The sequence below is a fragment of the Pogonomyrmex barbatus genome, unplaced genomic scaffold (genome assembly GCF_055798465.1).
Source record: "Pogonomyrmex barbatus isolate J1 unplaced genomic scaffold, ASM5579846v1 scaffold12, whole genome shotgun sequence".
In the NCBI taxonomy this organism is placed as follows: Eukaryota; Metazoa; Arthropoda; class Insecta; order Hymenoptera; family Formicidae; genus Pogonomyrmex; species Pogonomyrmex barbatus.
In genome coordinates, this window is record NW_028297108.1 from 1,051,041 (window position 1) to 1,079,019 (window position 27,979).

The 27,979-nt window shown below is 43.2% G+C and overlaps 1 protein-coding gene across 1 annotated transcript; it reads right to left on the reverse strand.

The window, feature by feature from the left end:
- Window positions 1-336: 336 nt before the first annotated feature.
- Window positions 337-27,866, reverse strand: da (transcription factor daughterless). Its single transcript, XM_089071713.1, has 13 exons — window positions 26,382-27,866; window positions 13,597-13,678; window positions 10,570-10,706; window positions 7,759-8,043; window positions 7,325-7,483; window positions 6,356-6,415; window positions 5,603-5,755; window positions 5,367-5,484; window positions 3,829-3,982; window positions 3,396-3,485; window positions 1,211-1,356; window positions 982-1,136; window positions 337-894 (listed from the first exon to the last, which is right to left on the reverse strand). The coding sequence occupies exons 1-13, from the start codon at window positions 26,958-26,960 to the stop codon at window positions 850-852; spliced, it is 2,163 nt and encodes a 720-aa protein (XP_088927839.1). The 5' UTR covers window positions 26,961-27,866; the 3' UTR covers window positions 337-849.
- Between the last annotated feature and the right edge of the window lie 113 nt (window positions 27,867-27,979).

A 27,979-nucleotide genomic window follows, 5' to 3' on the forward strand; every position in this document is an offset into this window, starting at 1 on the left:
ATATATATATATATATATATATAATATATATATATACATATATATATATATATACATATATATATATATATATATAATATATATATATATATATACATATACATATACACACACACAATTCGGAAATATGCTGCCTTTATTTTCATCTCTAGTCAATGACACTGGTTTTCGCCAACTTGGATTCTCTTCCCTAGCTATTGCGCGTTATAACGTAAACGTGTCGGTAGTGTATACACAGAAGTGGGTAATTTAACATGAGTCAGCAGCGAAGTTCGATCGTTAATAAAATTTCGATCGTCCTACACATTATATATCTCGAAAGAGGAACCATATTCCTTTATTTTTTCTTTTCGCTATTTATAAAAATAATTTGAAGCCGCCTTGAGGGGGTAGATGCCTCTTAAAATTACTTGCCCTATGTTTAGGTGAGCACGTATGGAACTTCTTCCCTTCTTTAACTGCGTGTTGAAAAGTTGCAAAAAAATTATAAATATTTTTGTGTCGCTCTTGTTAAACATTGAGACATATCTTTAAATAAATAATAATTTTAAAGCAATTCAAATTAGAAGAAAAAAAATACAAAAATATTATTTAATATATAAATATTAAAAGTAATAAATTAAAAGAAATATTTCATAATTCAAAATGTAAATAGATTTTTCATCTTCTCTTCATTCTTCCAATAATATACAAAATGCAACACATAGTACTCATAATTTTTTGCACAATTCATAAGAGCAGAGACACATCCTATATCCGATATGCAAGTCATGTTTGTAAACTTGTTTCTTATTGATTTTAAGATGTATCTACCCCTTAACACAGAATGATACCGCCACTGAGCCGCTGCTACTGCGGCTGTGGTGGATTGTGCTGAAGGGAAGGTTGTGGACCCTAAAACAAAGATTAATATTTTAATACTTCTTATACTTTAGTTATATAAAGTAATCGTTTGTACAAATTGTATTAACAAAATCTTACAGGTAATGTGGGAAAGGGCGGTTGGGAGTGCGCGTGTGGATGAGAATGCGGATGTGTTATGTGCGCTGCAAGATGGCCTGGTAACTTCGGGCCATCCTCTGCTTTCTCCTCTTCTCTTCTTTTTAAACACGCTGCTTTCGGATTAAGATTCCGCTCTATACAAAGAAGAAATATATTAGACATAAAAATATCAATGGTTTATGTTCAAAATGCATGTTGGCACACGTACCTCTGACTTGTTGTTCAAGTGTCATTATAACTTCGACAGCCATGTTGAGGATACCGAGTTTCGTTTGAGGTTTGTCCGTCTTTAGATGTGTCATACACATTCTACCAAGTTCCTTTAGAGCCTCGTTGATATCCCTGATACGTATCCTATAGCGGAAAATAAATTTTATGCATTAACAACCTTTTTATGGTAACTTTTAACTTAGTAACTTTTTCAAATTCTAAAATTAAAAAAACGAAACTTGATTATATATTATATGTAATAATGTTACATATTTTAACTTATATATTCATTGAATTAAACTTTCGTAAGAAATATTTTTTCGTATATGTTTACAATGAAAGATTATATAATATTATATAATATAAAGCCGAGCAAATTATAAGAATTGTGATTGTATCATGACATTTTATATATTATGATTCTTTACTAATAAAAATGCAACTGTACAAGCATGTGACAGGAATACATTTTTCATGCATATATGTTTTAGAACATGCCGATTTTGTGAAACGTTATATACGGGGAAATATGTCATTTATTTTCATCATCATCATCGCGAGAAATATATTTAGCATTCATGCTATATTGTTGTCACATATACATAGAATACGGGCCGCTGTTACTACTGACCAGAATTGTCACACCATGTGGATTAAAGTTTATTTCTCTTTTTCTTTTCACGTTCGCTGCGTATATCATTGATCTTACCTTTCCCTAGCGTTATTTGCTTGCCGCCTCTCTTTCTCCCTTTGCGCCTTCATGTCGGGATCATCATCCTCGTCCTCAGCGCTCGAACAACAGTTGCGCAATAACAATACGCGATTAATCACCTGACTTACGTCACAACTTACTCTAGCCTATATTGCTAAATTACCTAATTACAGCAATCGAATTTACTAATGTGAGCGACACGCGCCTGCGCGCACAGTCACAAATTGCAAGAAAATTGCTTTTAACTTGCTGATGCCTAATCACATAATTGTTGTTCGAGCGGATTTTGTATACGTATGTCTATATATATATATATATGTATATACTTCTTGTTGCGATAAACAAGCAATATGATAATGAACACACGCAGGTGGTTTCATAATTTTGAAATTATGGATAGTAGGTTTTACGAATTTAAAGGCCCGTATTCTTTGCACAGAACAAACTGATGGTGAATAATCACGTCAAAGAGCAGTGATCTTTTGGATTGAAAAATGTAGATCTTCTATTTTGACGCTGCTATACCTAGAAAATTCAGAATGCAAATGACACCTGTATAATATAACTTTTTTTTAGGATAACATAATTTGGAAGGATGAAAATAATCACAAAAATAATTACAAAAGAAAATAAAATATAAAAAAATTAAAAATATAATTGACACATTAAAATGTTTAATCGTTATTGAAAAATCAATAACAAACGACTTTTTATTTTGAGAATACATGACAATTCCTCATAATAAAGTTCCAAAATTTGTACCACACATGTATGGCAAATACAATGAGATTTATTAGTTTACAAGTAGTACGACATGTTCCTTTATTTGCGCAAAGATAGTAAAAAATATGCTTGGAGGAAAAGAGAAAAATCTATACAACTGGGCAATTTGATGCAACGTTCAGTGATGCAGAATAAGTGCGGAATGTTCTAAACGAAATAGCATGCCTAGGGACCGAATCGCAGCTGAATTAAAATGAGACTGATTTGCAGGTACGCACGAGAGAGCTGTCAACATTCCATCTTGCCTCATCTCATTTCTGTCCTTAACCAGAAACATTTTAATTTCCACGCCTGAATACGGGCCTTATACAGTGCAACGGATGTAAAGGAGTTTTCGGATTTGCGGGGACATTTATACTTGTGTTGTAACAGAGTCGTAAACATGCCACGAGTTCCCTTTGAGATCGTTCGAATTAATGTCTCAACTGGTTTATTGCTCGTCACAAATGGTACCTCGTATTTTTAGGCATGCATACGACTAGGTGACAGGAACTTTCCCCGAGGAAACGTACAGCGGAGTCTTCGTATGTTACACTGATGCATAGATACATACGTATCACTTACATTCGTAAGCGACGTATATGTATATGTATCGGAAATTGTGTGGGAACGAGAGAAGAGATCGGAGCGGGAGTAGAATTGTTTGTATCAAGATGCAACAAAGTGCGTACTGCGTGTGTTCACTAACCTTTCACGCACGTTGTTGGCCTGGCGACGTTCTTTCTCGCGCACCGCTTTGGTGCCAGGATCGTCGCAGTCTTCATCGGCACTCGAACAACGGTTGTTCAAAGACACAGCAAGTTAGTTCGAGAATATATTTTCAAAGGTCGGATATTGTATAAATTTCTAGTATTCATTAATTCGATTTTTAATATATTAAATCAATTCAAAAGTTAATATTCCTTGTGTTTTTTTTTTTTTTTTTTTTTTTAAATCTCTAGTTCAACGTATCGAAAATCGGAGCGAGACTATGGGCGACACTCGTGTGTGTGTGTGTGTGTGTGTGTGTCTCGAAGATGATTACAGTTTCTCTTAATTTTTTTATCATTTTATCGCTCGAGTCGTTTGATCTACCGAGGGAATCTTGGTTGGTGTCTGAAAGAATTTTTCCAGATACTTACTATCTGCGCGATCGCTTCGTTCCTTTTCCTTGTGACGTCGAGTTGACTGTAGCAGCTCCGATTACACCAGCAGCTGCGAGCTCGCTGCTCGACGGCTTCGTCTCACCGCCGCTACTGTCGGGCGGATCTTTTCTCTTTTCTAAGGGGATGTATTCTGCTCATTATTAATACTGCCGTGTAGATTTTTCATGATTGCTGCATTGTTATATATAATTTACAAGATGGTAAAAACCAGGTAAAATTCGCGCTAGTTCAAAGAGTTTTCTTTTCTTTTCTTTTTGTTTCTTCGTGATTCTAAAACTACTTGGCGGAACACATCCCAAGGGGGTTTGAAAATACGCTATGACAGTAGCCTCTATTCGAGCACTGTCGCAGATTATCTGATGCAACCGCGGAAAAATGACACGGAAAAGGAAAAAGAATAAACCGCGGTCGACCTTCGGCCGAAGATGGCGATCACGATCTTCGATTATCCCCGAGCTTTAGGCAAGGAGGTTTAGTCACGAAACCGTGAAAAGCGTCCAATTAGGAGTAGGAAGCGCGCAGGGAGTCGCTCAATCCTGATTCAACCGATCGTCTTAAACGTTTCCTTTCTTTCTCTTTCTTTCTTATTCGATAATTCGCGAGAGTACTGGCTCATGTATGTTGTGAGTCTCTTTACAAAGTCTCTTAAAAGTCCTCGCGGAGATAAATCAGACGATTATGTGCGAAATTACGATCACTTTTATGTCGCGCTCGGTGACGCATGGAATCACGAGCGAAACGTTCACGGTTCAATTATTTACGCGGAGCTGCTATCGAACGCATTTCCTTACGCTAAAGCGATTCGAGCTATTTAGTTCACAATACGCTCTTTTCTTTTTTTTTTTTTTTTTTTTTCACGGAAGTTGTTTCAAATGTGGTTTCGCGAATTTCCATTTATTCCTACTAGCACAAAGTGCGTAAACAGCTTCCAAATCCGCAAGAATGTTCTGCATTCCTTCGGCCAGCTAACGCAGGATCTCCTAATCCGTAGTAAAAGGATACCAAATGTTCTGCGTCGGCATAATGATTCTAAGAGGCCGGGAGAAAAGGAACAGAGACAGCAACGAGATGGAAAGAGAGAGACGAGGAGAGAGATAACCGAATGTACTCGCGAGAGAATAATGCAGGCACGACCGCCGGACAGTAAAGACTTAGCGTGATTTATCTAATATTTCCTTATTCGGCCGCGAGTCCGTTGTGTTAGAACACCTGGGAGCTCCTTCCCTTTTCCCTCTCCTTCGCGGTATTCATGGGAAAAGTGACTGCTCGATGATGCGACGATGCGAGAATAGAATGGCGCGATCAAAGCAACGCAACGTCACGATTGTAACTTTTCCCGGTACTATTTTTTATCGAAAAATCACGCTAGACGCTTTTGGGTAGATCGCCAGTCGAGTCATCAATGCTGGCTGCGAAAATCATTCGCCATATTGAAAAATTGCCAACTGATTTTTTTCCATGTTGCAAATTATATCGCAATTTATTTATCTAATGTCACTTCGGGGTCAACTTACTGGCATTCGTCACAGGTAACCTTTCGATTTTAATGGAACCGTCCGTGTCGGGCGTAGGCGTAAGACCGGGATAAGAACCCTGTGGTTGCGTCACCGTTACCGCAGGATGTGGACTCGCCTGAAAGACAGTAATACCAAGTGTATACAACCGAAAAAGAGTTCGAAATTCCTTCATCCGTGATTGTGTAACCGCCTTGATATTGTCAATTCGCCGGTCATAAACGAAAAATCCTTACCAAATGGTCTAACTGCGGTGGTGACGTATGGGAGTATAACCCGCCGTGGGGACCAACCGGGCCAAGATGAAGGGCCACTTGACTCTCGGCGTGGTTCCTCAGTACGTTTATGGCATCGTCTAACCGCTCCTCCATCCGTGTCCCCTGTACCAACAGAATACCGAAAATGCGACTCGATTACGCGCCGATAGTTCAAGATTGCTCCTGTATTAAGGATGCGAGCGGAAAGTGTATTACTGACTTTATTATTTTTTTTTTTCGTTTTAAATTCCTATGTTTATTCGAGAGAAATTGGCAGAAGGAAAAAGGTGAAGTCAAAATTGAATTCTCTTATCTATACGCTTCTAAATTAACACGATAGAAAAATAATTCTGCTGACCGAAGAAATAGATTTCGCGAGGAAGGACAGAATTGCGAAAATATTATATAAAAGGAAAAAGAAGTTCGTTCGACCGATTGGGGGTTAAAGAGTTTAACGCGCTTTAATGTCGACTGATTATTGGAACGCATTTATGTTAATAGAAAAGTACAAGCTACGATTATACATTGTACACAATGAATATCTCATATCACAATATATAATCATATAATTAATCGAAAGCGTAATCAGCGAAAATCAGGAAAAAGTGCAACGGACGATGTTTTGGCATTTGTTTTTCGTGGTTTCGGCGTAAACATGCATAAAGGGATATGTAAAAAAAGAAGTGATAAAATGAGGAGAGAAAAAAAAACTGAAATTTCGGCAGTCCTCACCTCGGCGTGGTCACGAAGAAAGCCGATGGCATCGTCTAGCCTCTGCTGTTCAGGCGCCGGCTTCACACACAACACCAACGCAACAACAAAACCAAAAAAAAAAAAGATAGAAACAACCAAGTCAACACAACGTTCACAACAAACAGGACGGAATAAACAAAAATGTGTCAAATGAACGGGAAAGATGACAAACTTAATAACTTTTACGCAAATTGAGGGGTGGGGGGAGGATATAGAGATAAACAGCCGCTCGTGAGAGAAGCACACAAACGGTGATTTCTCGGTGCAAACGCTATCATGCACTTTGTGCAACTTGTGCTGCGTGATCATGTGCAAATAGCGAGATCGTACTATAATTTTTCCAGAAAGAAAAACATTTTGATACAAATAAAAACAAAAAAAAAAAAAAAACACGATTTCCTCTTCGATTTCTCGATCTCCATTTGTATGTCAATACTGCTCCGCCATTATTCATCCTCCCCCCTCAGACAAAAAATAAGAATTGCGCATGTAGTAATAATTGATAATATCAACGTGTTGCTTCAGCGTACGTATCAAAAAATGTAACTGTCGTGTTCAAATGTTCATGTAAAAGTAAAAATAATTATCGTGAAGCGGCTAAAATTGTAACACGCGTTCGAGGAACCTTTCAACGATGTTTACTTAATTGTACCTCGACTTCTGAGATTTCTGTATAATGTAGAGACAAAGGCCCATATTCCGAATTCTCTTTTGTACAGATGTCTCTAAAAGTAGCTCACCGTTAATCAAGAAGGTTTCTTTATTGATTAGAGATATTTTTATTGATAAGAGGATTTAGAATATGGGCTTAAGTCAGCAAGTAATCGGAACGGTAAATAATTTAAGAAGAAAAAGAATGTTGAAAGGATCCCGCGGTTGCTTCCTCCGACGCTTGTACCGTCGTAATTAGTAATCAATACAAATACAAAATAGCATCTTGATACGCACCATATGAATACCACGATTGGGATCCGCCGTAAAATGCGGAGATACTGGCGCGGCTCCAGGTGCCCAAGCCGGTGCCGAGCCGGTTAAAGGTGGTGGCGAACTGACGGGCGTAGATGGATTACTGCTATAACTGGATACTGATTGGTCCGTGGGATAAATCTGCGAAAAATGTCGCGATAACGACGCAGTTGTGACATAACATTCCGAATCATCCGCGAGGTAATGACGTCGCGTCATAAAGTGAAATATACGTGAGATGTATCGAAAGAAACATTACGTTAGATGCATCAACGTGTTATGTGAATTATATGTATAGATCATCTAAGTAGTCGTTTCATCCGAATAACACTCGTTATTCCAGATCCCCCATCAAGTATAATTTATTTGCATCAAGTATACTGTCTGGTAGAAAAACTTGACGACTCGACACATACTCGAGTACTCACGACGGACGCGAGGGTCTTGCCAAGTGTGTCGTCCGTGGTGGATTGCTGGTTCGTCGTGGGTGCAGTGTTGGGCGCGGAGGGCGCGGTCGTCGGTGCACCAGGACTATGGCTATATTGCAACGATGCCGGCGACGGCGCCCCTGTGCCACTGTTCGCCGCGACCGCGGCACTACCCCGGAATGTCGACATTGGCGGCAGGGAAGCCGCACTGGTCACCGCCGAGCCCAAGATCGGCGCTGCAGATTCACCGTTCGGCGACATCGCCGAGTATGCCTGAAACCACCAAGCGCAAATCGGTTCGACGCTCGATTCTTGTGGTAACCGTCTCAGGGCGAAGTCGTGGGAATGCACGATCGCGTCTTCAACGTTAATTATCGAATTTGCGTTTCGGAATTCTGTCCTCGTCCAGGACTTCTGGTTTCTGTAGGAGGGACCTTTGTACAGGGCACGCAGGTCTGACCGATTTGTAAAACAAGCAAGATAATGATGTCAATTATGTGACAATATAACTCGGTTTTAGAGATATCTTTATCCTTGCAGATTTTGTGATAGGAGAAAACACATTTGTAAGAAACTGCGTGGAATTCCAGAGGAGCTGTGCACGCGTGAAACGGCGAATTGATTTATCTCGTGTAGCTACAAACGATAAAGGCCTCCGTTACAAGTGTCTCGGAGTGATTTCCAGGAGCCGCGCGATTTGTACGATTTCCTCAAGCGCGTCTTCCTGCTCATAATGGATCGCTCCGACCAGCTTTGATATCGGATACGCTGTGAGCGCGTGGAATGGCGCTCTCTCGCACCTACTGAAACCGCTCGTAAAAGTCTAATTTTAAGCCACCGGCGATGTTCTATGGAGCGTAGTGTATTTATCAACAAATTAGAGTGGCCAGGACGCCCACGGAGATCTACGTCCCGTGCGTAAAACGTCGCCTTTAATCGGCACCTTTCGACGAAGAACGAATATCGCGGGGACCGAGAGGATTTTGGCGCGTCAACGAATATACTAGAAAAACCAAAGACACCCATGGGGGGATTCTTCTTCGATGGATAGCGGTGTTCTCGGAAGATGGGTCATCAAACTGGAAGATCGTAAACGTTTAATCTTTGGTAACCAAAAGAAATCTTACCTCGTCTTCGCTTGACTTCGTGCCCTCTTGCGTGCGTTTACCCCAAATCGTACAACATCTTTACGACGTTTCTTGTCATATCACGTACGTCAAAAGGCCGCACTGTAGCTACGCGAACGATAATAAAATGGTTTGTCTTACAGCCGTTAAAAGTCGGACTTTATGACGCGAGGGCACCGGAAGTTTACAGCGATCGGTTACATATATATGTAAAAGGACAGTGTTTTAATAAAAAGAAAAATAACATTGATAATCCCTCTCGCCGTTTATTAGCGATTCCTGTCGAAGACATCGCGAACGCCGCCAGCAGAAGCTCTCCTTTCGTTATCTCAAAGAGAAAAACAGAGAGAGAGAGAGAGAGAGAGAGAGAGAGAGAGAGAGGGGGGGAGGCTGCCGAGAGATGGGTACGAGGTGCCACGAAGAGGAGAATTTCGTGGTAACCATGAACAGCGTAAATCAAACGAAGGCTGCACTTGACTAGAAACACGGAGTAGCGGGAGGGTCGGGGCTATATATAGACGCCAGTGAGTCATTTGACGTTACTCCGGGTACGTGGAGCACTGTCAACAGTGTCTCTCAACCATGGCAAAACGATGAAAAGAGGAACGCATCTCTCTCTCTCTCTCTCTCTCTCTCTCTCTCTCTCTCTCTCTCTCTCTCTCTCTCTCCCCTTTTCTCTCTCTACGCGACAATCGACCGGGTGGTCCGAAATAAGACAGTCAGAAGAGACCACCAGCTGGTCCGTCGGATCACTCGGACTGATGAGGATTAAAGACGACGTCGGTAGGTCGGAGAGTAATGGCCGACCGAGAAGCGTCGCGCGGCTCGTCTTCGAGACGAGCCCGGAGGAGTCGTTCGCGCGAGTTCGCGAATCGCCGCGATGCAAAACTCCGGCGTGAGATTCAGCACGCCTGTTCCTCGACGCGATCGGAATTTATCACGTTCCGCGAAAAGCAAGCCATCAACGATACGATAAATCTCCGAAAAGCTGGCGTATTTGTGGATGTTCTCGATCGAGAACGTCGGGAATCCGTCGGCGTCTCTCGGAATCTCGTCCGAGGAGAGACGTGGATTTCGAACGGTCGTTCCATCTGTCTATCTGTCTGTCTGTCTGTCCGTCCGTCCGTCCGTCCGTTCGTTCGCTTCGCTTCGACATATAACAATGTCGAGGAGATAAAAGTTCGGAATTCCCGGCCGAACTGAATTCAGCGACCGCGACTAATCGCGATACGAGGCGAGCTCGCGAGGAGATTATAACGCTCGAGTGTCCCGGTTGGAAAAATCAATCTTTTCGTCGTCGAATTCAATTTTTGTACCGCCGCGATGGGGCGCGATCGAGGTCTCGTCGGTGACTTTTGGAGCGGCGAGAGAGACGTCGGAGGCACATCGATCTTTCCGGAGCACCGAGATTAAGTCGCTCGCTTAGGTTTTAATCTGTCGACTCTCTCGTCGAGCTCGTGTGTTCGACGACAAAGAATACGAGGAGAAGGAATATCCCCGCGTGTCTATTACCAAGTTCCAGAGACGTCGTTTTCGCGACGGCAGCTCCGTAGGAAACCAACAGACGAGTCACACGTGATTGATCGTTTCTTCGGGTTCAGCCGCGACCGAAGGGGATAGTCTCGGGATAAAAACGAAGAGTAGGAAGACATAGGTAGGAGAAATCACTTACCATGGGGTCGTGGGGTAGGTGCATGGGATAGGCTGGCTGCGCCAGCTGAGGGGGTACGTATCCACTGTATGGGGGTTGGACACCACCGCTATTACCCGTCCATGGGTCGCCAGGACCGGTTCCTGTATTATTACCATCTGCAACAAGAGAAAGGCGCGGTTTCAATCAATCATCGTGTCGTTCGATTCTCGGCCGAATATTCGAGATCGAAATAATAGATTTCAGAGTCAAACGTCCACAAAGAGAGATCTCAAAATATTCTGATAATACGAACGTAATTACTATTACAAATAAGAATTGTACAGCAGTGTATTATCAAACATTGGACTCTCGGACGTTATTTTCCCTTTGATACGGTATATCGTCGATTTTGTTGAAAAATTCTTTTTCACACGATGTAATTGAATTATCGCAATGCAAAATACCGACAGTCTTCTTGACTATCCGTGACTATTCCACTTTCTACGTCACTCAAGTAATAAATAATAGAGCACGTGGCGTTCGGTGAACAGAGAACGTCGCGCACGTGCCCGGATAATGGGCCGTCCAAATCGAGTTAAAATGCGTCCTCGCGAGCGTTTAATCGAATTTTCCCACTCGTCAGGGGCGTCTCGCGCTCCGCTTCATAATGTTTGTTGACAATTTCAGTCGATTAACACGGCGTTCCGCGTTTTGAAAACGCGAGGCGCGCCGAAACTTCCTAATCAAACGCGGCGATGTCATTCCTTCCGCAGTAATTATTTCGAGAACGAGTCCGCGGTATGATACAACTTCTCTGGACTTTCGCCAAGTCGAAATTTCGCGCTTTCTAACGTCTCACTCGGACGCCCCGACGTCGTTTTGCGGCGGAGCCGCACACACACACACACACACACACACGCACACACGCGCACACACACACACACACACACACACACTCTCTCTCCCGATATAAGGGCCAATAGACGCGGTACCCGGCGCGGACCATTATTTCAGTTGAAAACAACAGCAATAAGCTTCGGGAACGTATTTCTTGATACTTTTGCTTGATATAATTCCCGTACCGGGCGCTCCTCGACGAGAAAACGGAAACTAAGCCAAACTACTCGGGCGTTCCTACCAACTACCGGTGTTCGATGTCTGATAAAACTTTTTCGCCCCCTCGTCGTGGCCTCCCATTTATAAGCCATTCCGGTCAGCTACCGGGTGCCACGCGAGCGCCGACACGTATTTCGAAAGCGTACTTAAACTCCTACTTTTCTCATCTGATCCATAATAACGAGCGCCGCGGTGAAAACTTCGCCGATCTCACAGATCTATCATCGTGCGGATCGTCTGAAATATTTGCATGTTTAAGCACGCGGAAAACTATCACAGAAAAATCGCAGAAAAATATTCACTCTATTGCTAAGTAAATTTTAAGTAACGCTTATCTTTAATAAAGAATACTTTCTTGATAATAATCTTAAAATATACTTGTCACAAATTTTAGAGAAACTCAATATCATGCATTAAAAAAAAAAATTATTTTCTTTTAAAGAAAATTTGTTATAAAATTTTATCGAAAAACAGTTAGATTTAGTTAGGCTAAACCAATTTTTTAATTTAATTTGATATTCTTCATTTAAGTATTACACTTGCTAATATATTTTGAATAAACTTAATGCTTACAATAAATCTATGATTTGCGGATACGTAAACTTTTGAAATACTTGAAACAAATAATATTTATTTAAATATAAATAATATTTACTTAAATATAGCCTGTATTTTTCTGTGTGTATAGATCGTTCGTTTTATCAACACAGCCTTTCCACGACTATCTGGCGTTTTCGTTCTTCTTTCACATAATACTCGCGACTTAATGAAACAAACGCCTTGTTATTTCTGTTTAAAGTAACGTTTAGTGAATTAAGTTTGGTATACAATTTCGCTATTATTTCCCGCTGCACAATTCTGAGGAACCGAATATCCGCGCGAAGCGCAGAGCGTGACGGTGTATATCGCACCTGCCTTGTGCGACGACGATAATTTTTCAAAGATCCGTTATAATCTACAAAGTAAACCGTAAACCGCAATTACAGCTCTATAAAAGCAAGCAGCAGCTTCAACTAATAGACCACTTAGAGTGATTCGCGCGACAATTATCCCAATAGCGCGAAGAATCCGTCTCTATATCAATTTTAGAGTAACGAAAATTATAGAGATTACCACCCTAAGAGAGGAACGAATCATGTACGTGACGTAGAGGAGCGACGGGAAATGATTAAAATAACGACGCCAAGACGCCGGGGCTTCGATAAATGCCGTTGCGACAACAAAGTAGCGCGATTCGCAGTGGCCGGTGTGCCGAAGCGAGCGGTGGAAAATTGCTTTTATTGGCAATATCTCGTCGACGAAGTTTCCCCGTGGAATTTTTTTCGACGGCGGCGCGCCGGATATATCCGCGAAATCCAGCGACGAACTTGGACGCGCCGCCGCGCCGCTTGAACAAATAACGAGATTGTTATTGTTTTTACGCGCGACAGGCAGAGCGGCAAATTTTACGAGCGAACGTTAAACAGTTGAATATTAGTGCGCTCGTAAAATCCCTTTTATCGTCCATTCGGATCGTTACGCGATTTCCAAATGATATATACGTATGTATACGTATACGCGCGTACACCACACACACACACACACACACGCGCGCGCGCGCGATGTCCGTGTCGATGGCTGCTGATTTGCAGATAACGATCGATCTATCGAACCTTCCCGGGGCTCGCACTATCTCGTTTAATTACATCCATGTCCGTTGATATCGATTATTAACAGATATAAGTCGGTAATCTACTCCATAACTACTTTCATGAAATTAGTAATCGATAACGAGTCTGTTACCACGCGCTCCATTTTCGTTTTTTATCTAGTGCCTGCCGTTCGGAGATCTCGAGAGGGCAATGACTCATTCAACAAAATTTCACGTATTTTTAACGTGCTATTCCGATTTTTTTTTTTATTTTTATTACCGGCATTATTATTTAATTGCCGTTTCATTTTCGCTCTTACCAATGTAATAAGGATCCGTGTAAAGGGCACCCTTCGGCGACGTGTATCTCGGCGAATCCTGCCCAAACTCATCCGAGCCATACTGCAACAGACCAAACAAATATTCATTATTAAGAATTTATCTTTAAAAATGAAAAAAAAAAAAAAAAAAAAAAAAAAAAAAAAAAAAAAAAAAGAAAAAAATAGAAAAAAAATCCAACGATTCGTTCGAACAAACGACTCGCGTATCGGCGCGTTATGATAAAAAAAAAACGGAAACGGCGTTGTTTATAATTTCCTCGTCATTTTGCAAGACGTGGAGCTTTTCATCGAGCTCAAACGCGTTTCAGCATTTCTGCCGTAACGTGAAAATTGCACTGTAATCGTGACGAGACTCCGCAGACTCTACCACCGGTTATTGGGCAGACACCGTGCGGTGTTGCATCTCCGTTTCTTGCGACATCTCTTTCGTGCATTGTATTGTAGCGCGTCTCACCATCGATCTCTTACGATAGACCCATACAGTCGATCATTACGACATCGGCCGTCGTCGTGGCTCGTAGTGAGAACAGTCATTAATTCAGCGGCGTAGATGCGACGTAGCTCGCGCGCGCTTCGAGAGAAGGAAAATCGGTACGATAGAGCCATTAAACGGCTGCATGCAAACACACACACACACACACACACATACGCGCGATTATCCTTGCGCAACGCGGGGATATCAATAAAAATCTAAGATTAGGTCGTCCTCCTCGATCCAATTAATGCCGTCAGTCTTCATAGGGACGAGCGGAAGATTCGATTTAACGATGTTCGCCGTGGCAGCGTGATGATTTTATTCTCCATGGAAAAAGAGTGTGAAACTTTACGAGTGTCGAAGATGATACAACGTATCGCGTCATATCAACAAGAGTGAAATCAATAGATATAATGTTTGAATTTTTAGAAAGAATAAAGGTTCAATAGACTATACGGAAAGAATAATTTTGCTGACAAATCTAAAAAAATTTGAGACAGAATTATTTATATTTTCAAAATTATTATGTACGAATTGGTTGCTAGATAAAAAATTTTTGCAGTATTATTATCACATTTAAGCGTCCCACATAATAATTCTGATAGTCTAATAATTTTTTTGAATTAATAGTTTTGCCGATAAATTTGATTCTAAAAATTTGACTAGCTATAGAGCTAAAAATAATTTTATTGGATTTTCGAAATTACTTTGTACGATGTTCAAATTGATTGCTAAAAGATCAAAAATTTTTAGTATTATATTTAAGCGTCCTACATAATAATTCTGATGGTCAAACAAGATTATTTTCAGATCTGTAGCTAGCCAAATTTTTAGATTTGCCAGCAAAACTGTCCTCTGCGCACAGAAAATCTAGAAAAAATGATTTTATTAAAAAATCTGAAAAAATTTGATCAGATACAGATTTGAAAAGAATTTTATCAAATTTAAAATAATTATGTGATATACTTAATGATATACTTAATGATAATACTGCAAAAGTTTTTCATACTCTAACAATTAATTTGAATAATTATTTTAATGTTCCAATAAAATTATTTTCCAATCTATGTCTTTTTTAGATAACACAACTGGTTTTTCTCGCTTAAGATATTAATACATTAATTATTACGATTAGACTTGTATGTTGAACGTGACGTAAGATGCCAGAGATAACGCGGAAACAGTTTCGCGCGCGATAAAAGTTCGATTGTGTCTAATCCCTGATATCGCGCACCAATCATTTAAATGAAGAATTAAATTTCTCACTATCATGCGACTATTACTTGATATAACTTGATTATTCAGCCATTATGGACATCTCTCGGGACGTCCCTCCGGGAGGTTACACATAAACTGGAAAAAGTTCTCCTCGGGAGAAGTCGCGGGCCAGAGACGGATTACGCGAGTTACATACGGAACATCCCATCAGATCCTCAGCTCCAAGTTATAGATTTATGGTTGGCGTCTACTTTCCTCGCCCTTCCTTTAAACCGCGATAGACGCGAGGACTTCGATGCGGAAAAAAGACAAGATGATGCATGCGACAGGAATGGATCTATCGATCGCAACCGGTACCGAGGACACCAAGGATATAATCGAGGGAGGGATTCGCGTAGTTCGCATTTTCGGTAAATTTACCATTTTATAGCTGCCGTAGTCTGTGGGGTAGACAAACATGTTGCGAGGACGTGTGTGTGTGCGCACGTAGATCCGACGATACACCGACTCCGTCCTCGCGTACGGGTCACGTCATACACAGGACGAGATGCACCACCACAAAGGCACCGTTGATCCGCCGACGAGCGGAAGAATTGTCGCGTGAGCGAGAGAAAGATGAAGCGGAAGAAGAGGAGTAGTCGGCTAAGTAGAGAGAACCGAGAAGAAGACAGCTAGCTATCGCGCTCGCTACAACCCCTCCGTCCCAATTTCTCTTATCCTTCTCTCTCTCTCTCTCTCTCTCTCTCTCTCTCTCTCTCTCTCTTTCTTCCTCTTTCTCTCTCTTCTTCTCTCGTCGTGATATATGTTAAAATATTCCACGGCACTGCTGCCTTATCCTAGCCTGCACCGCTGGAAACTTTCGCGCACGATGCCAGTCCTCTTCCACCCTCTCGTGCCGGTCTATCCCTCTTTCACTTCTCTCTCACTCTCGTCCCGCTTTTCCAACACGCCGAAAAGTGCCGTCGCGTTCGCCTCGCGGGGAGGGCGGCGGTAGAATAAACTTCGGCCGCTAACGCGAGGACTATGAGACGCCAGGCCGAAATTTAACGCCTTCCCCGGGCCATGAAAGAATCGTACAACTTCGCCGACGTCGAAACTTCGCAACTACGTCTGGAGTGCCGCGCGCGGGGCACCCTCTCACGATAGATCGATACTCGCGGGACCACGTGCGAGTCCGGACTGGCGAAAGGGACGGTCGTGGGAGACGATGGCGAGAGAGAGAGAGAGAGAGAGAGAGAGAGAGAGAGAGAGAAAGAAAAAGAGAGGCCCGCTCGAGAGTCGACTCGTGACAAACCCGAAACAACACCGCGACGCGACCGACTACGCGCGACTGTTGGCCGCGGGTATCGCGCGTTCACCAGCGTCGATCGAGAGAGCGTCCCGATTCCCGAGGTGGGAGCGACGCACGACCCAATCGTCGCGGTGCTCGTACGGACGCGCACGGTTCCGCGAGGAAGCGACGCGGAGGGATTTCCTCCTCGTGATACTCTCGAACGGTGCTGCCGCATGAGAGTCCGCGCGATAAGCCCGCTGCCGCAGTCTACGAGCGGCGCGTAAACGCGCGTACGAGGAGAGCGGCGTTTCTGCTCATCCGTGGCGCATCCGACCTGGAGATTCCGCCGATCGGCGACTCCAGAATATAGATGATCGCAGCGAAATTTAGTCGTGTACACTTCCACTCTGCATCTCTTCTCTTTTTGCATCGATGCAAAGTGGAACGGAGATGAAGAGAGAGAGAGAGAGAGAGAGAGAGAGAGAGAGAGAGAGAAATGAAGGCTATCGCTGACACGCGCGTGAGAAATGAAATCGTTTTCGAGAGCGTGCTGCGCCAGCTCCAGTATCGAGAAAGATAGAGGAATAATCGCGAGCCGATAAAAGTATTGAGCTTTATCAGCGAAGCTGGTCGATAACGGCCTTATAAATAAGAATATTCCTACGAGAAACTGGGAAAGGGTTGGAAGTACTAATCGGAATGATAAGCTGCGCCGCATGGCCTCTGGTCCTATTAATATAAATGAATTGCTTTGACACCCGTGGTCTGAAGTTTGACAACGAGCGAGTTATGTCACGGTTTTTCTTCTCTCTTTCGTTCTTCGTTTTTTTTCCCCCTCTTATTCAGCGAATCGTAACCGAGATGAGGCTGCAATCGAGATAAATAGATCTAAATGCCGCTTGTTAATATTTGACATTAATCGATAAGTTTTAAATGATAAAGTGCGCGACGGAAGTAGTTTCTATTTAATTTTAAAAGATAATTAAATAATATGTTTAACGGAGGAGAGGAGCAAATATTTTGTCGTTGTCAGTTCCTGTCAATTAGATCCTAATCGCTGAAGATTTACTCGAATTTTCTCAATTAACTGCGGCTCGATGCGAAATTCGGTCGAGCGGGCAAAAATGTTTGCTAAGCGTATCGCGCGCGCGAGGCATCGTTCGATATTCACGAGCCGGCATCACTAAACGGGCCATTAAATTATTCACCGAAAACCGTAACGGCCACTTTAACCCGGGCTCGTAGAGACCGGGGGCTGGACCACGTGCGCGTGCACGACGAGAGGGAGACACCGCGTGGACAATAATTCACGTTTTATTTCCTCCTCGCGGCAGGACGTGTAGGAAAGGAAAGGACACGCAATGATAAAAATGTCGCCGCGGTCGACGCGGCGGATCAGAAATCTTAATATGTCCCGGTCGGGTGTCCACGGTGGCCCGGTGGAGAGTCAGCGATTTCCAGCCAATATAAATGTCCTACATTGATTTAGTTCTCCCTTCCCATCTCCTCTCTCTCTCTCTCTCTCTCTCTCTCTCTCTCTCTCTCTCCGGTAATCTTACGATCCAGCGGGAAGGCGAGAGGGGAAAGGCGATGAGACGTGAGGGAACCCCCGGGCTGGACCAACCGAACGGAAATGTCTCTGTCAGGGAAATTAGCCTTCGTGGATCTGAAATAGGACAGAGAAGGGTGCGGCACCGCGGCGTACCCTCCTTGCGAGACGGATGTTATGAAACCTTCGGAAAATTGAGCACGTGATGGCCACCTCACGTTCTCGATCAACCGCGACGTCGACGTCGTCGACATCGTTCATCCCTCCGTATATATCTCCATCCGCAAAAATTTTACATCCATGACTGTGATTCTGTGAATCACAATCATGGATGTAAAATTTTCCTATAATCCTATGCAAAGCCGACATTTACAAACTGACTCGAATTCATTTCGTAATTACGAGAAACAATATGTTACGTATATTTGTCGCAAAAATAAGAAAAATACAACTAATAATAATGACTAATAATAAGATAAAATGATAATGATTACGAAAAATTTTGTTGCTAGGTACAACGCAATGATCGTAACAAATGAGCTAAAAATTCTGAAACTGACAACCACGATTACTTTCTCTTTCCACACTCGCCCCTTCCTACGACCGTTATTAAGTACACGTGGGCGGAAATGAGCTGAAGGGTAGTCAAGACGAGACGATACAAAGAAAGAGAGAGGAAGAGAAAGGAAGAGGATAGGGGGAAGATGTAAAAGGCGGAGGGGTCACTATCAACGAGATAATGGATCGCCGATTATCCCCTTATTAATTACGACGACGGACGTTTACCTGTCGAGGAGACGAAACCAGGTGTCCCGTCGAACGAAGTAATGAATTTTTTCCCTTTTTTTCCCCTTGAGCCGCTGGACCCTGGGAATTCCCATGAAGATGTCTCCTATCGTCGGGCGATCTCTCATCTCGCGGAGGACGTGTCATGAGAACGTCGTGGAAATCGACTCGACTCGATGTCGCTACTAATTTTCGGAGCCCAGAAACCGGATTTATTATTTTACGCCCGAACAGACGCCTCGATAATAAATCCACGCGTAATTGGCGAATCGATAAGCCTTATCTGCCGCCGCGGGGCCGTTTATTCGCTACACGCTACCACTTTTTCCCCCTTTGTCGGCATAATGGGCTAATGACGGAGCATTTGTAAAAAGGAATAGACGCAACGGTCTTCGCAGTTAATGGGGCCCCGTGCGCCGTGGATGACGGCGAGATAATTTCGAGTCGACAGCCTCACGCGCGCCGTCTTCCAACAACGCGTGTACGCACGCGAGCGCACGGAGACCAGTCCGCCGCGCGTTTCCCCCGCGCGTAATCTCCCCCGCACAAATTGCCGGCGTCACGCAGGAGTACAGCCGGCGATATCAGTAATAGAGAATAATTTAGACTTCTTCCACACAACTCAAAGCGAAATTTGTCCAGTCGCGCGATAAGAGGCGCACTCGCCGAGCGAACGAATCGATAGCGAGCCGTCAGCTTGCTCATTCCGAATATTTATTCCGTTCTTTTTTGCTCCTTACTGTTCATATCACTTAATTATATGCCACAAATTGCAAATCGTTTCATCCGTCTTAAAAATTCACGTACGGCGGAAACGGAATTACCTACGCTTGGCAATAAGATAACAAATAATTCTTTCGTTTTTTCTTTCGTTTTTTTTTTCTCCGTTTTAATGATTAATCACGAGTTCCTTTTTCACACTTGTATATTCGATTCTTCAATTTCAGAAATTATTTGCAATGACTTTGTAATCTATTACGTTTATGCATGGCGGTTAATGATGTTGTGTCGTTACCTTAACATCTTGCACTGTTGGCTGGGTGCTCGTGTAAAATCTTAATTCGCGACGACTCATAGGGGCACTTATAAGACAGTAGGGAGAAATGTGGGAACTTCGTGGCTCGATAAAAGCTGTTTAGCACGCTATGGTAATGACTGTCTCTTCTTTTCTTAAATTTATGCCTCTTATAGTTTCCCCCGTGTGTTATGGGATCGCGATGAGTTCCCATGGCGAAGAAGCGGGCGGCCATAAAGGAAATACCCGTAGATGGAATAGGCATGTACGTAACACAGGGCGACTTCCGGTTGCGCCATTTCGAACGGCTGCTAGGAATTGAGACGTCTTCGTGTCGAACGAGAAAGACCAAACGAACACTTGCACTTGCTACGGAAGCATCATGCTTTGAATAATCTCCGAAGGCGAAAGTGAACTAGACACATGCTCAATTGCGCAATACAGTTGACTACGTCACATTAGCAATAAAAGTTGTCTATATCCATTTTTACAAAAAAATTATTTTATAAAAATTCCTAATAACCTGACATTCAAAATTTTAATATCTTGAAAATTATGAAAATTATGAACCTTGAGAATCACTCTCTTTTATTTTTATTACTTGGAATTAAAAAATTGATATTATCAATTTTATTAATGTTATTTTATTTTAGCCATAATTTTTATAAAAAAATCATGTTAATTTAATTAGTAATTAATTCACGTTAATTTTAAAGATGTTACAAGAAATGCTAATCTTGTATGATGTTACATCAAAACATTTGATGTTTTAGTGCGCGAGAAAGAATTGAGATCCAATTTCACAGAATCGCACTTATCGTATCACCACGAGCATCAAGATATCGCGATACCGAAGGAACAAACCAGAAGAGACGAGAACTGTATTTGAGATTTGTTTAGCAGACGTTATTTCATCCGTTACCCGATCGGATGTTGTGCTGACGCTCGCGGTGCAAAAGACTTCGCAATTATCTAGCCGAAGAGAGACGATACAACTCGATTTAGCGGCGATCAAAATAAAATTTGTCTGATCAGCTATAATTTTATGACGTACTTCAAACGAGAATGTTCCCTACTATTTATCGCTTGTTTTAGAGAAGGCGATATCGTCCCATAAATTACGAGACGCATGTTATTCTTAAAAACTTTCGCGACGATTTATATACGGAATACGAATATTAAAAGCTGCCGTCTTTTTTCCGTTCGCCTGGTTACATTAGAGGACTGTAGAGTCCATGGTTTTTGCGGGAGGATATTTTTATGCGCTACGCTTCGGCACGCCATAATTGTCGGATGACTAAACGCGCAGTCGCGTGTAATTTTCGCTGAGTTGTCCCGAATATCTCCGAGACAAAGCGGCTTCATTTAGATACGTTTTTCGGGTTAATCGCAGCAGCGAGGAAAACGATGCATGCACTCCCGCCATCGAATCGCGGCCGGCCAATTGTGCAAACAGGGAAAATGTGATCGAGATGTTTCGATCGGGCCGAGAGTCAATGCGCGAACTCAGATTCCGTTACCTCCATCACGCGCGGACTGCCACAACAATGAAGTGTTTACGAAGAAAACAAATTTATTCTTCTTTCTGCAAAGATCACGAAGACCTTGGAAAAATAACGAAGCTAAAAAACAGGTGAACAAAATCACGTTGAAGAAGAAACAGAAACATATATCGCTTCTTTATGGAATAATGGAGATTCTCTTAAAATTTAAATTAAGAAAAGAATTATCCTTAAGGCGGTCTGATAGCGCAAAAACTTTGTAAAAATAAGAGTTTGTTTTCTCTCAAATTTTTCCTTAATGCGATTTCGAGCTTCGCGCGAAGATATAAATCTTCTCCGAACGGGGTAACGATGATCGCAGACGCGTAACCGGTCGGCCGGACGGGCCTCGTTTTAATTGGTGCCCACTAATTGTTAATTATCAGTGGTACCCACCCGCGGGAACCTGACGTAAGAGGCTTAAGGCCATTTACACGGGATGGGTACGACCCGCCTCCGCAAACGTTACCAACACCGTCGCCGATCGCCAACGGTGAGGTGAGATGGTGCACATCGGTTTACAACGTTATAACACACAGGGCAGGTGTGCATATGTAATTCCGTATGGATGCCACCACCGCCAGGCAGCAGCACGTGAAAAGAGACCAGAGATCCGCGGCAGTTTACATTATTTATTAGGCGTATCGTCGATGCGCATACACACCAAGGGAGAGCCAAGATAAACGGCTGCATAATCAACAATTAGCCGGCTGATACGCGCTACGTGATAGTTTTTTAACGAGCGAACGCACTGGGTATCTACGCCTGCATTTGCGAGACGCGTTTTCTCGCCTTGCCGTGGAACTCGTGCCGGATAATAATTCGTCATTGCGACGTCACTTCGAGATACCGACATACCGCGCGATCGAATTTCAAACAGACAAATTCGCCAAGAAACTTTATGCGTTTAATCGGAAAAAAATATTTTAACGGTAAAAATATTAATTTTTTTATACACATACGCAATGCTATATCTTTTTAAAAAATTACATCCCAAAAATTTATATTATAGACATCTAAAGGTCGATACTTGAGTCATCATCAAATTTGTCTTTTTCGAATTTGATTGTTCAAGTGACAAGGTATCGCTGAGCTATCATAAGCAACGTAGTTATTATCATTATTATTAATATTCGAAGCATCAATGACATCAAGCAAGACATTTCTGTTACAAATTTACGAAACAAAAGCGCACTAAAAAGAATTCGTCGTCCGCCGATATAGAAACAATAGTTCTCGCGGAACAATAGGAGCAGGCGAACAGGCAAGCGAGCGAGCGAGCAAGCAAGCGGGGGTTTTCTTTTCCGACTATGTTATGCCGCATCGACTCACTCAACGAGAATGCGACTTGAGCCCATGTAAAGTCAGACCGCCGCAAAAGGATCAAATCCATGGAATCGGCTTCTCTAGGCGCGCGCGACCACGAACTCCGCTCGCTCGCCGTTTCTCTCGGATCACCCGATAGAGAATACACATTGAACGCGTGTTCGAAAAAGAGAGGGAAAAGGAAGAGAAACACAGAGAGAGAGAGAGAGAGAGAGAGAGAGAGAGAGAGAGAGAGAGAGAGAAAGGGGGGATCGAGTCACTTCTCGAGAATGTGATTTAAACCCTCGCATAAAAGACGACGTTGCACAGAATTACAAGCGACACGCAGTTCTATCCGACAGGATACGTCGACAGGAACCGAGAATCGCGTCCTCTCCCGCGTAGAGAATACCGAACGCGATCGCCCATATCCGCGTTTAACAGAGATGTTGCTCGGACGTTGGGAATCGCAACGAGAGATCGCAGCTCGCATTCCTCGGCGTGACCGCGGAATAACGAATAATGTCAAACTCGTGGCGGATACGTACGTGTACAACCATGCCGTTATTACGTTGTCATGCGTGTATTAAGTATTCGGGGGTAGAAGCGCGTTATCTCCGTCGCACGCCAGATTTATTCCAGATATCGTTTTCGAAGTGGACATCGCGCAAATTATGGCATTGGTATTCTAATTTTATCCCGGACGCGCGATACCGCGGAGAAAACGCGAGAACGCAAGATTGTCACAGATCGTTTTATAAACGTTGTTGTAGAAACAGGAAAAGAATGAGAAAAAGAGAGCAGGTAGCCTAGTTATGCGATAATCAGCGATTGATTCCACAATTCTCTAGATGCGAAATTACAATTGCTCCCTCGGCATGTTAACGAGACGGCCGAATGCCTTGTCCATGTTCGGCCGAACGCGGGGACATTTTCAAGGTGCCGAACGACAATCGCGTCTCCCCTTACACGTATTAAATAATCGAAAAATTTACGACGCTGTAAAAATTTACAAGTGAAATCTCGGCGCGCGCAAAAAGATTTCCGCAAGCGTCTCTCGTTAATTCTTATACCGTAAAATCTGGGAAGGACGAATAAGAATTTAAGCCCGTCGGAATGGCGAGAAGCAAATCCGCATGAACGAGACCGAGATTACCGTAATGGCTCGCTTTACGATTACAGTTATCGAGACGGAAATCTGCGAAAACCCGATGTTAACCGCGGAAACCAGTCTTAAGAGGCCACCGGCGTTCGTCCCCCAAGCCGAATCCTTCGTTCCTTCCTAGAAACGCGTCGACATTTGGAATTACCCGGTATTTAACTTCACTATGAACTTCACGCTTGCGTTTGTTTCCTCTCATGCTTTACCCTCCGTGTTTTATTTTCCTTCGACCGCTAATGGCTTCAATTAGTATCGCAAACAACTGTGCGACAAAGGACTTAAAATCTAAAGTTATTGAAATGTATGCTATCGCGAAAGGGACATATTGCTGAAGAATATCAGCGTTTCTTTTTATAGAGAATTAAAGCTATTAAACTTTATGACTACCTTTTATATTGCATAATATTAAGATCAATTTGAATTACTCCAAGTTGCAAAAAAAAAAAAAACCATAGAAGGAAAAGTCTGTAATCTGCAAAAAGATATCATATCTCCATTAAATTATTTCATATATCTTGTTTGTAAATAATCACATGATAATCAACTTCGAGAAAAAAAAGATATGACGCAAATTATAAAAGAAATAATATCTTTTATAGATATTAATCCTCTTTATCTGTGAAAAATATATTAATTCCTTTATTTACGTAATTTCTTTTCGTTCGAGGCCTGTAATTCTGTAACTTTTTAATAAAAATAACATTAGAGAAATTTTCTTCTCAAAAAATATTTAACTTCTTCCGATTGCCGAATAATTATTCAAACACTATAGTTCGACGCTGTACGTAGTCATAAATCTTAATGTCGACATTAGATGGAAGGAGGATGTATCTACGATGCACACAAAGGTATCGCAGGTACTTTAACGATCTCACGATCTAATTAATGTAATTGTCTCGACGTGTGCCAGAATGCTCCTCCGACCGAGAGAAAGAGAGAGAGAGAAAGCCGCTTCTATTTATTTGTAACTCTTGTAGCGGAATGCACCTGCTAGTATTAACGACCGCTGTGATCAATTAATTCTCATTAATTGAGAGAGAGACAAGACGCATACGCCGGATGAGTTATGATTGAATCGCGATAACGGGCTGTATCCGCTTACAGTAAATTAACCGGATGCTCGACCACGATGATACGTCGGCTCCTCCATCGTAAAAAGAATTTTCAATTAAGTACCGACGACGGATATTGACAGCACGACGTAATCTGATTCATCGCGTCAACTAATTCCCCGATTTATATCGAGTTTATTTCCACTTAAAATAACATTTTATTCGAAATTGAAAGAGATTCTCGAGTCGAGTAACGTCTGCCAATGAGGAGAAAATTGCAGAAGTACAAGCGGAAATGTAAATAATAAATGGATATCGACGAGAGAAGGAACGAGGGACGGGGGATTCTTGGAATTCCGTGGAAACACTTCTTTCACAGGTGGTGACGGTGAACGCGTCGTTTCCCCCTCGTGTGTCTTTCTGTATGCAACTGTGACCACCGCCTAATACGCGGCACCGCGGCACATACTAATTAGCTCTGCGAGCGAAACGCGCCATGAATACAACTCCACGTGAAGAGAGAGAGAGAGAGAGAGAGAGAGAGAGAGAGAGAGAGAGAAAGAGAGACAAATATTAGACACGAGAGCCACGGTGCTTGAGGCTAGGTCGAGGCTGAACCTCGAGAAACACTTCCTGTCACACAACGGCCCACAACTACCGGGACCAAATAACGTCCCGGCTTTCCCTCGCGATCATCGAAAAGTCGTCATTTTATCACAATTTTTCGATAACCGCGACTTATTACATATTTTAAAAATAAATTTGACAAGTTATAATTAATCGTTAATAAAAAAAAAAAAAAAAAAAAAAATGCAAACCAGGCCGTACGAACATTAAACTAAATATTAAACAAGCGCTAAATTTTTTTAAAGAATGGGGATTTTTTTTGAAGCTTTGTCCCTCCTGTAACAGGTGTTCGAGATGTAAACGAATTATTCGCGGTCGAGTGGTAAATATCGCGCGAGTTTCAGCCGGGATATCAAGTGCGTGGGCAAGACACCCCCGCTCACACTTCGGATTTACGAGAGCCGGAGAATTTCCGACACGCGCGCCGACTCTACTTGCGCGCACAGGGCGCGATTTCGGCAACGCCGAAATCGATAGGAATTTATCGTTAGCGGTTAACGCGTCTTAGCTATTGACGATGCTATGTGACGGATGCGCAGCACGCATCCGATCGCGCAATATTCACACATAGGATCGCGATCGCGAGATCAATCCATTCTAATAAACCGAGCAAGATAATCGGACGGCAAAATCTCTCGGTGCGACGTCGCATTGTTCCTGGCTCCGTAAAGGCGCTCACGAGAGCGCTCCTCGCATTCCCACGGTGTTCTCGCTCCATCACGGCGCGTACGCTCCTTTTCGAATCCTCTCGTAATATTTACCCCGCTCTCCTGCCCGCCGTACTGTTTCCAATAACTGGGCGACGAATTGAGCTGCACAATCGAACCGGTTCCGGACAGGTTGCACGGGCTGGACGTCCGAAATCGGTCCGCCACCGCGGCGTTCTGCAACTGTCCAAGTTGACTCGGGTTGGGATTCCTGTGCTGACTGCCGCCGGACGTCACCAGCGGACCGGCGCGAGAATGATGACGATTGTACGGGACCTGCAGCAGATTCGTGCCGCTCGCGAGTCCCGGACTCATCGAAACCTGCCGCACGTGCGCCGCGTTCTCCACCTGAACGTACCGCTGGCTGACCTGAGCGCCTCGCCGAGCCTTGCAGTGATTGTTCTGACCGGCGGTCTTCGACTCATGACCGGACTTGACGTCGATCCCGAAGTCGCTCAGCTTGAAGTTCTGTTGGTTCATCTTGAAGTCCGCATTATTCTTGAAACTCCGATCCATCTCGATTCCGCTCGTAATAATCCTTGCCGCCGAGGAAATAAAATCTGACTTCGAAAACACGCGTTGTAACCGTCTATTCTCAAAAAGTGGGATTTTATAAATCAAGTGGAAACACATCCACGTCTTACTGACACTCGTCGCTCAAGTATTTTCTCCGAGCAGAATTCCTCGCTCGTGGCGAAAACGCGACAGGTGAAGAACGAGTGATGAAATTAATCGCAGGTGATATATGTTTGACAGTTCATCACCGATCACGCAGCACTGCCTTGATACGGATTCGATCCGTGTTACGTTGCACGTAATCCTTCCGATCCGCGATTTGCCGACGCGACTTGTCATCGACGGCGACGCATTCCGAAATGGACACCTTTGAACGTCTTCCAATATTCGCGAGTCGAATTTTCACTCGGCTGGCAAACCCTTCCGCCGCTTGGCGATCGCGCGGATTCTGTCACCGTCGAAATAATAACCGTAGTAACGACGAAACGGCCTTGCGAGCGTCATGAAGCGACATGGCCGCTATTTATCACGTCACGCGAGATACACTAGACGACGAATTAACATTTAGTGAAATCCGAGAGCTTCGCTCGCGCGAATCGGAAGTTGCAACGATCGCGGTGATTATTACGGATCAAAAGGGACGTGTTTTGTTACGTTCTTTCTTTCGCTCAATCGTTAATCAGCAGTGAAAGTCGCGGGACGAACCGCTCGAGTTTCGAGCGGCGGAAGAATCATCTTTAACTTTGCGTCTCGAGGAACGAGACGGAAGTTCTCGGCATACTCGACAAATCGATAGAATCCATCGTCGAACGACAAAATTATTGCCGTCGGCAACAGGCCGTTCGAGGCTGCGACGATAGCCGATAACGAGTAGATTTATGAAACAAATCGCGCTTATTTCTCCGTAACATCGACCGATAAAGTTCTCAACTAGATTCCCGCGTAAACGATCCACGTGCCGTTAAACGCGTCCGAACCGCGATGCCAAGCGGAGGCGATTCTATTTTTGCAAAACATATCGACCGTGTCTGACACACACAACACACACACACACACACACACACACACACACGCGCGCGCGCACACACGGCTCGTCCCGTCGACACTTTCGACGGGCCGGTCGAATCTCGTAATAC

Coding starts and splice junctions, on each gene's coding strand:
- da (XM_089071713.1), bottom strand. CDS start 26,960: ATGTGTTTCCACTTGATTTATAAAATCCCACTTTTTGAGAATAGACGG. Junction 6,416..7,324: donor CCAATCGTGGTATTCATATG/GTGCGTATCAAG, acceptor TTGTGTGTGAAG/CCGGCGCCTGAACAGCAGAG. Junction 5,756..6,355: donor TTCTTCGTGACCACGCCGAG/GTGAGGACTGCC, acceptor TTCGGTATTCTG/TTGGTACAGGGGACACGGAT.